The following is a 10,026-nucleotide window of genomic DNA, read 5'->3' as shown; positions in this document are numbered from 1 at the left end:
CTCCAATGTCTCTGTTCAGGTGGATGCGGCCTCATGCATTCAATTTGACATTTCCCAGTTAGCTCAAAAATCATTATTGATCGCCGTGATTTACTGAACTAATCCCAGGCTGGCTGGCGATAATCCAACCCATCTGACAAACAGGGTGTTAACTGCATGAATAGATACCAGCACATTCCTGGAATTAATTTGTGCAATATAGCTTTGATGACATCGTGTATTGCAACACACAGTATTAGTGAGCTACAAATAACAATAAGATTTTCTTTTCAACTTTTTACTAGCTTTAGGGGTTTTATTAACCAACACTTATAAACACTTCCCAAATGCTTTCTCACAGTGTATCTAACATAAACAAATTGTAATAGCTCAATTTAATTATCTAATAGAAGTTAGACAAGATTTCAGACTGGCTGAGAGATTAGGCAGGGCTTGCAAACCTTCCTTTTATATTCTTATTGGTGATGCAAACTATGGCTTTTCATATAAATACAGACAATTTTCAGGGTATTCATATACTTACTTAATAAATAATACATTTCGTTTTTAGCATGTTTGTTGATTTAACTGAAGTTTAATTTTGATCCAGTTTTTGGTTAGTGAATTATGTGGTTAAATTATATAATATATATTATATATAATTATATATATTTCTACTAATTTCTTATTGATCATGGAAAGATACCACGTTCATAAAATGAAATGGTCACATTCCACTCCAAACATTTTTAATTAAATTATTACTGTAGTCCAGAAAGTATTATCATTATTACCTGGGATTATTACTGTGACACAGAAAGAGCGCTATGACACACCATTTACAGTAGTGTGTCTCACTATTCCTTTATCTGCCAATCTACTCTCTCGAATTTAACATTGAGAAATTAGGTTGAGTTTCTGTCTATCTTTTAATCCTTCAATATTTGTATTTATTTGACGATTCACATTTGCCTCGCAAACTCGACATGCCTTCCTGCTTCTGCAGAAAGAGAGTTGGACGTGTTGGGCGGCTTCCTAGCGTCAGTGGAACGGAAAGGAAACTGATAGGAAAGTTCTTGAGTCATACCTTCCAAGACAAACCTCATTCAGAAGTGTCAGACAGGAATCCGCGATTATGAAGGAGTAAAGTATTGATTCCGTTGCATTATTTCTCTCCTGTGTGAAAGACAAGCGAGTCATCGGGCTCTGGCCCTCAAAGCTGCTGGGTATCAAAGCGCGACTTATGTCATGCCAAGAGTAACTCTCAGAAATGATGTTTCCCTCATGAATATGAACGCCTTGTTTAAATTAGCTGAAAATGTATTGCCCCGTAGTAATGTTTTTATATTTTGTTTTTATATTAATTTGTATATTAATGTTTTATAACTATATATCAATGTTAGTTTGACCTGCTGGGGTTCCTGTCGAAGACGATCATATGAAACACTGTCCAGCAGCAAGAAGACTTGAGTAAATCTTAATACAGGCAGTAATTATAGCTGAAACACAGCTGCAAATACCAGTTATTATTGAATTTTTCCCAATGGGAATAAACTAAAATTCGCCTCAAAAGTAACACCTAAATGAAGCAGGACAATGACCAATGATCAGATCTTCGTTGCTGTAAATCCGCAAATTAAATTATGACCTATCAATGACACTTCAACAGTCACTTATAATTTTTTTTTACTGTTAGAAAATAGTCGTCAATCCCTTTGTTGTCCGGTAGAAAAGAATCAAATCTTTCAAACCCATTATGCAAGAGTGGAATTCTGAGAGAAGGAAGGCCAGTGTGTTTTTTTTTCTTTCGACAGGGAAGTTAAAAGACACACTTCCACGCCTCCCCCCGTCTAGTCTGCCCGCGTCCATATATACCTGAACTCAGATCCTCTGGCGAGACGCGTCTCTGCCCGAGCAGCCATGAGTGTCCCGCGCTACCCCGTTGACGTGAGACTTATCGGAGTAATGCACAAGAACGGGAGTAATGTAAGGAGAAAATCTTGAAATTATTGCTTAATATATTAAATATAATATATTCATTTAATATATTAAATCACTGCAGTGATTTTCTCTTGTGGGCTTTATGGTTTATTCTGCATTGACGGATGTAATCGTGGCATATACAAAAACAAACATTTTAGCACTTATATTAGCTCTACTGTTGAAATTCTATTCATAAACAGCCTGGATAGGTTATTTCCACGATATTTTAAAAATACACGATGCAAAAATACAAAGCTTTATAGTTTTCTCTTCTTTCTTGCTCTTTTTCAGATGTTCATGACTTCGGTGTTTTGGTCAGATCAGAGTGACATCGTTGTGTACCGGTCGTTCGGGGAATTCAGAAAACTGCATGTAAGGCAAACACTTTGTGTAAATGAAAATGGCACAGTTTCTATGTGTTTAAGCCAATGTGTGTGTTCTAAAAAACTTCTACCTTCTGCACCAATAGAAACAACTTAAAAAGAAGTTTCCTCCAGAAAACATGATTCGCAAGTCGGACAGTGTACTTCCCAAATTCAAAGGTATGTTAGGGTGTGATACTGGACGAGATCAAACCTTTCCGAATTAATCTAAAATAACGTTAAAATAAGGCTTTAGACTGACAGTCTGATTGGGAAAATGGTTAAAGTCTTCCAGGTCTAGAAGTTATTTCTAAAACCTGATTAAGTCACCAAATATAAGTTTTCCAAATAAATCGCCTAAAATGCATTGTGTGTCCATTTGTATATGGTGATTGAACACAGAAGTGGAACAAACAGCATTTATTGCACTTTAAATGATTCCAAGTATAATTAGTCAGATTACAAACATACCAGAAATTCTGGTCCATATTTGTCCTTTAAAGGATTAATGACATCAGTTGAATGAATGACAGAGCACATGAAGAAAGAATACACCCAGATGTTACTGGCATTGCCAGATTTTTTTTTACTTTTCCTGTTTATTTTTCTCGGTCAAAAACACTGGAGCATGTTTCCTTTCGTCCTTTTTCCCAGCGAGACACTTGAAGACCTTGTTCCAGGCGAAGGGTCCCGGCCGGTCCGTGATCCGGCTCAAGTGCGTGGAGAAGTACTGCGGGGAGCTTCTCAGATGCGATCCCGAGATCTCGCAGAGCGCCGAAGTGATCAGGTTCTTCCTGCCGCAGAGCCAGGACCTGCAGCCGGAGTTTCCCAAGAACAGGTAATCCGGTCCGCAGCCCCAGCGCTCTGGGGTTAAATTCCCATTTGATCCCTCTTCGGGAAAACCCTGTGGATCTTGTTGGATAGCAGTGCAGCGAGGGCGAGCGCCGGGGAGAGGAAGAGCACGCTGGGACATTGCAGGGAGAGGAAGAGCATGCTGGTACATTGCAGGGAGAGGAAGAGCATGCTGGTACATTGCAGGGAGAGGAAGAGCACGCTGGGACATTGCAGGGAGAGGAAGAGCACGCTGGGACATTGCAGGGAGAGGAAGAGCACGTTGGGACATTGCAGGGAGAGGAAGAGCACGCTGGGACATTGCAGGGAGAGGAAGGGATGATGTTTGCAGAGCGCGCAGCAGGACAGTGGCTATTCCAGCTCTGAAGCCCCGGCGCTGCCTGATGCATCTGTCCTGTCCCCCGGAGCAGCTTTGTGATCATGCCCCCGGAGGACCCGGAGGACAGCCCGAGGGCTGGCGTGGACGGCAAGCGCATGAGCGAGGGCAACGTGACCCACCCCTTCGTCACGGAGACGTACCAGTGCGTGGCCCCCTACGAGACCAAGGACACCAAGAACCAGCCCTTCCGGGTGGCCGTGGATGAGGTGGTGGACGTGCTCATCAAGGACCCCGCGGGTGAGTGTGGGCGGGACAGCTGCCATCTCTTCTAGTTGCGGGGGGCGGGTTCTCACCATTTCAGGGGGGTGGGGTTAGGGTAAGGGTTAGGGTTCGGTTGCCTAGGAAACGAAGTGTGTGTATTTCAGCCAGAACTGACTGGGTACCGAAAAGAGAAATGACTGTCCTGCACTTTTGGGTTCTTTTTGACTTACCTGTTGGGTTTGGGAGTAGCTCTTTCTGCACTGCAGAAGGGCCTTTTCTCTGGCCATCACGGTGTGAAGTCGGGGCTCGCTGCCCGAGCGCCCCGCGCTGTGGCAGGGGGCTGGTCGGTCTCACGCTGTCCCGCTGTCCGCAGGCTGGTGGCTGGTGGAGAACGAGGACAAGCAGCTGGCTTGGTTCCCGGCGCCCTACCTGAGGAGGAACGAGGACGAGGCAGAGGAGGAGCTGCTGGACGCACATGAGGAAGGTGAGCAGAGAGGGTTCATTGGCCACAGTGGCGGGGCCATACTGGGAACCCCCAGGACCCCCCGAGTGAGCATCATCCCCACCTCCCCAGTAAAATATAAACAGTCACGGGAGAACCAGCACTTCATGAAGTGAGGACAGTTCATCTGAATACACTGACATCTGAAATATTTTTGGGACATTTTGTACTGAGCTAGCTTTCCTAAAAAAGACACCTACAGAGTCCTGCTGCAGGAATCTCCCCACTGTTTAACAGCAGTAAACACAGCGACAGACACAGTGACGCAGTCTCTCTCTCCCTCACGCGTGCAGGTGGGCTGTACTGCGCAGTACGAACATTTGAAGCCAAAAACGCAGACGAGCTATCGGTGAACATCGGCTCCGTGGTGCAGGTGATACAGACCTCGGACGACGGCTGGTGGCTGAGCAGGTACTGCTCGATGACACGACTGGGAATGAGGCCAACCGGAAGGCTCACACTTGCAATGTGGAACATGTACCCTGTGAGCTCGCAGGGGTCAGCGAGTGTCAGTAATGCATGGAATACAAAAACAAGTGTCTTTCTTACCTGAGACAATTGGGCCATAACAATAAGGGAGGGGTTTTGAGATGTGTGTGTGAGAAGTTCCTTTAGCCCCCATTTCCTGTCTGTTAAAGTTGACTCTGAATGTTGTTCGAGAAGCTTTTCGTCAACGGCCGTCCTCCCGCACAGCGTGTGGAGCAAAAGTGCTCTCTCAGCTCGTAGAAACTATGCAGATCAAATTACAGAAGAGCGCAAAAGAGGAAGCCAGTCGTGTCGGCCAAGACTTTGCGCGAAAAACAGAATCTTTGTAAACCTAAAACTAAGAGCGAGACAAGACAGTTGATAGGGCAGGTAGAAGGCCTGTTGCAAAGCAACACTGATTGTAGGCAGGTATTATGTTTATACTGTATATATATAGTTTTATATTATATAGCAAAAACCAAAAAGAAAGCATGCACGGAAGAAAAAAGCTGAGTGAGACCTCCAGAACCTGAGTAGGCGGGTCGGGTTGTTTTGAGAGCAGTGGTACTTCCGATTCTTGTAGCTCCTGCTTTTCTCCTCATTTGTGCGAACTACAGCTGTGGCTGACCGTGTCGTTCCTCCGTTTCCTTGGCAGCTACAAGGGCAGAGCTGGTTACGTCCCATCCATGTACCTGCAGCCCTACAGGAGCCCCCCGCTGGGGTTCCGGAGCCTGCAGAGGGAGCTGTGCGTCTCGGCGCTCAATCTGGCGCCGGCGCACAGGCAGGGGCTCAGCCGGTCCCAGGAGCTCCTGCGGCCGGCCCAGTCCGCGGCCGCGGTGCCTCCGATGGGGACAGCGGACAGGAAGAAGTGGTGCTCTCTGGACGTGCTGTCTGACCCCAGGCCCGGCCCTGTCCCCACCATCACCGTGGAGGCGGAGCGGGAAGAGCCGGGGAGCCGGAAGGACAGCCTGAGCGGGGAAAGCGAGCTCGGCTGCAGCAGCGAGTCCTTCTCCTCGAGCAGCGAGTTCCTGGGGGCCAGCCTGTCGGACGCGCCGGGGCCGCTGGGCCGGAGCCGCACTCCCCAAGCCCTGGTGGCGGACCGGCAGAGTCCCGACAGCGGCGCCCCCGAGCAGAGCCTCTCCTTAAGCAGCTCCGAGCCCAACCTCTACAAGCCTCCCTCCGCCCCCAGGGTGCCCCCCCGGCCGAAAGCGCAGGAGATCCTCACTCGTTGCACCACCATTACCTGCAAAGCCGCGCTGGCGTCCAAGTGCCGCCTGTCCCCGGAGACGGAGGAGATTCAGACTCGCTAGGTGGGGATCAGGCGCCCCTCCTGGCGGTCTAATCCGGTCTCCTCACTGCCTTGTTTGTCCCCGAGCCGATGAAGGTTTCTTTTTGTTTACACGTCCATTAAAAACGCAGTGTATGATTCTGTGGCATGTGTTTCTCGAAAACAAATCCAGGAACGTTGCAGCATAAAAATTGCAAGGAAGAGTAGTAGAATTGTATCTACTTAACATCCCCTCTTGTGTGGGTTCCAGGGCAGGTCTGGGTATCTTGTGCTAAGAAAGTTCTCGATCTAGTTCTTGGGAAAGGGACTTTAGTTATATCTGTTTTAATGGCTGTGTCCTCATTTCAGAATCCCTTATTCTCTCTTCCTAATTCTTAGAAGTATCCATACTGTATATTCCATACTGGAAAAAGCTACTGTGCCTTGTATGCATAATGTTTTTTTTATCTTTGGTTGGGTGTCATTTTAATACTATCATTAAATAGAATGTTCATATCGCATAAGTATTGAATTGTTCTTTGGAAAACTGAAAAATAAAGATCTTCTGAGTATAAAATTACATGGTGCACCCCTTTTTTTGTCTGCATAGTCTCTCACTGAAGAGCCAGTCTCAAAATATTCACATTGCTTTTCACAATCAGCTCTGCATCCTGCAATGCAGCTGCATCTAAGGAGTGGAAAGATGACAGGACACAATAGATCTTGCTTAGATTCTAAAACACCATTTATTAAACGGCTGTGCATGACTGTTCATGCTCCCAGTGGCTGCTGTTTAAAACATCAACACATTTACAATCAGACTGCTTTTACAATGGCTTAGAACAAGGCTCCACATAGTGCACATCAATCAGCAACACGACTAGCCTGGATTTCCGTCACACTGGGGCCCTATGTTCAATTCTGGACCTCTGTGTGGAGTCTGTATGTTCTCCTCATGTTTGCATGGGTTTCATCCAGGTGCAAAACACATACTTGCAAGCCAACAGGCTTTTGGGAACATTTGGGGGAAATTGGGCCTGGGGTGAGTGTGTGTGTCCGTGTGTGCCCTCTGACGGACTGGCGTCCTGTCCAGGGTGTACCCCGGATTTCTTGATCCCACCTGCTGCTTGTTGGATAGGATCCGGCTCTCCTGCCAACGGGAGCGGGAAGGAGGGGTGAGAATGTGGACGGATGAGCGGCCCCACGCAACACAGGCCGAGGAATGTCTGAAAGCTGGAATGGGATCGAGCAAGGATAGAAGTATTTACAACAACCGTAGTCAAAATCTTTAAAAAAGGATATCAAAAGGATAAGGAAGTGAACAGCAAGCAAGCAATCCGTTGATTTTACTGTGGTGACAACATTCTGGAAATACACAGGCAGCTGTGCATAGCTTAACCTCTCAGTTGAAAGAGACATCTAGCAGACAGGAGAATTTAAAAATGGACCATCGTCATCTGGACCGTGTCGGCAAAAAATCGGATAGATCCACAGTAATTGGACCACTTTTCAATTTTGAAGAAAATCTGTTGTTCATGCCTTTCCCCCGCGACACTGTGCTGGACAAGCGGTAACGACACGGATGGACGGATTATTGTAATTATACGTTACGTTCCCAAACAGATTTAAACATTTCCTGCATGGGCAATCAAAAAGTGTCGCCGTTCTCATAAGGAAGTTGCATACGTGCGAAGGTTATGGGAATCACAATTACTGGTCCCACGTGACAGAGAGTTTAGCACGTCAAACAATGCAAACAGCTCAGGTTAAAGCTGTGGAATAGCCAAATGTTAACTATCTTGTTAAGAATCTAGCAACTTTATAAAAAAAACAAGAATATGAAAGAACATGCTTGTCGCTAATTACAATGTGTAAAATACTACAGTAACGTTTTGGACAAGTTACAGATGTTTACGATTAATAAACTTAAAGAACGAGCGCAAACTAATTCTGGCAGGGAAAACTGTCAGGACAGAGCTTTACAGGACCAATGAGTAGAACTAAGAAATAATAATAATAATAATAATAATAATAATAATAATAATAATAATAATAATAATAGAGCATATTAATAATGAGTGTGGTATCTGTTCCTATAAGTTTTTTTTCTGGGCACAAGAGAAATGTTCTGTAAGTGAATCCCGCGATTAAAACTGGATGGATGGAAGTCATTTTTGTGTTTTAAGGTTAAGAAAATCATTAAGGTTCCGGGACAAGGAGGTCCGGAAAAAGTTTAGATTTTGCAGATTAGACCTCTACTTAGCAGACCGATTATCATCATTAAGCAAAATAACAAAAATATTTGTTCCTTATGTAACGGCATGTAATGCATCCAGAATAAAAGAAATGTCAAAGAAATCAGAAAATCTGCGAGGAAAAACCCTTACAGTTTGCATCTACAGATACTAATTAGCTATGTTCAATTGTTCCATTGCACACATTTATAAAATTGTTGAAAGAACAGATGGGGAGAGGGCATTACTGAGTTGGACATAACGAGGTAGTCCCTTTGTATTGAGAAATGAGACAGCACAACTGTTGTGACAAAACTCTTATCTGTCTAAACGAGCGTGTGGCACCGAACTGCACAGTGACCCACGGCGGCCCTACAGACTGAAGCCGGGTAGAGGACCCCCAGTCCCCCGTGCCTTGGGGAAGGCAGTCATTCGTCAGACAAAAACCAAGCAGCAAAAGACAAAGTACAAATTACATCCACCCCCCTTTCCCTCGCAGGATCTCCACAAAAGTATTTTTCTTCTAAACAAAGCGAGTTTCCTTCTGTCCCATTTTAGCTGGTGGTTAAACACGTACAAAATCAAGCTGAGTGACAACCTAGCAGATAAGAAGCATGTTTTCGTGTTCGTGTTTCGTGTTGAAGATCTTCAACGAGATAAATCGCAAAGCAAAAATGTAAGGAATTTGTCCAATGAAAAAAAATCAAGCTTAACCTACTTTCTTCTGTCTTAAACTCGTTAGTCACTGTCTTCCTGTTATACCTCCAGAAACTGCAATAACAGCTAAATTCTAAAATATTGAAGGACAACAAAGAAAACTAGAATCAGAGCAACTTGATTTTTTTAGGAAATAATATACTAACCACTTCGAATAAAAAGATGAAACAGGATATTCCCTGCAAAGGTTTCTCATCATTTCCTTTCTATATAATCATTACCTAAAGAATACATTACATCATACTGGCCCCACTCATTTTTTAGCCCTTGAGTTGAAACTTCCATCATAACATTTCTGGAAGCTGAAGTTCACAGAGGAAGGACTTGTAGAACCTGCTGTCCAACCTGCATGTGTGAGCAATTTAAACTCTGGCTGCATGTCTGCAGTTACTCGAGTGCTTCAAAACAAACTGGTTGAGCTGGTTATCTGTGTGCAGGAAAAAAAAATCCTTTTCCAAATGTACCTTCTTTTTCACCATGCGATAGTGCACCTGCAAAAATGGCACATTTTCACCTCAATTTTCTGCTATAGTAAGTTATCCTGTGCGGCTCACATCTGGTTTGATTCTGCCATATGTCTGCGTCTTGGGGCATGTAGTGTGAAGGGCAACCAGCTTTGTATTCATATTTAAGACAAAAAAGACATAACTGAGTAACATCAAGGTGATCTCAATTCCACAATTCAATGCTTTTATCATTAATGATCAAAATGCAGGTCTCCGGTTCAATTTTTGTCATTTAAATGAAGGTTAGATCTGAAATGCAAAAATACAAAATGATTAGACAGGGAATGGTCTAGTTATCCCCAAATAAACACCGCAAGTTTATTCACAAAGGATCAGATTTCAGATGATACCAGAGGGTAATTAAAGTCATAATTGTTCTCATAGACATCAAGCTTATAAACTGTCATTGCAAGCTGAGAGCAGTTCAACTGGACACACAAATAATTATTGTTAATATGCTAAAGCATATTAGGATTTTTACTCCTGGTTCTTAATAGACTCAGTCCAGTAGTATTTATCGATCACCAATTTGTAAAGGTTTGGAAAGATTAAAATGATGTTAAATTCATTCAGAGACCA

At 44.2% G+C, this 10,026-nt stretch overlaps 1 protein-coding gene and 1 long non-coding RNA gene across 3 annotated transcripts; one reads left to right on the top strand and one right to left on the bottom strand.

Moving 5' to 3' along the window:
* Positions 1 to 1,819: 1,819 nt before the first annotated feature.
* LOC148644737 (NADPH oxidase organizer 1-like) lies at positions 1,820 to 6,570 on the top strand. 2 transcript variants are annotated; one of them, XM_088612769.1, is made up of 9 exons: positions 1,820 to 1,965; positions 2,254 to 2,334; positions 2,432 to 2,504; positions 2,979 to 3,162; positions 3,587 to 3,792; positions 4,130 to 4,240; positions 4,552 to 4,669; positions 5,379 to 5,457; positions 5,491 to 6,570. In XM_088612769.1, the coding sequence occupies exons 1-9, from the start codon at positions 1,900 to 1,902 to the stop codon at positions 6,031 to 6,033; spliced, it is 1,461 nt and encodes a 486-aa protein (XP_088468895.1). In that variant the 5' UTR covers positions 1,820 to 1,899; the 3' UTR covers positions 6,034 to 6,570. The 2 variants fall into 2 exon arrangements, with proteins under 2 accessions (XP_088468895.1, XP_088468894.1); XM_088612768.1 differs by having other exon boundaries at positions 5,379 to 6,570.
* Positions 2,730 to 5,379, bottom strand: LOC148644738 (uncharacterized). Its single transcript, XR_015928458.1, has 3 exons — positions 4,808 to 5,379; positions 3,987 to 4,185; positions 2,730 to 3,893 (listed from the first exon to the last, which is right to left on the bottom strand). It is a non-coding gene; the product is annotated as an uncharacterized LOC148644738 (long non-coding RNA).
* Positions 6,571 to 10,026: the final 3,456 nt, after the last annotated feature.

This window comes from Lepisosteus platostomus, chromosome 19 (assembly GCF_059453375.1).
Source record: "Lepisosteus platostomus isolate fLepPlt1 chromosome 19, fLepPlt1.hap1, whole genome shotgun sequence".
Lineage (NCBI taxonomy): Eukaryota > Metazoa > Chordata > Actinopteri > Semionotiformes > Lepisosteidae > Lepisosteus > Lepisosteus platostomus.
Note: the sequence above shows the minus strand (reverse complement) of the source record. Positions and strands in the feature narration are given on the sequence as shown.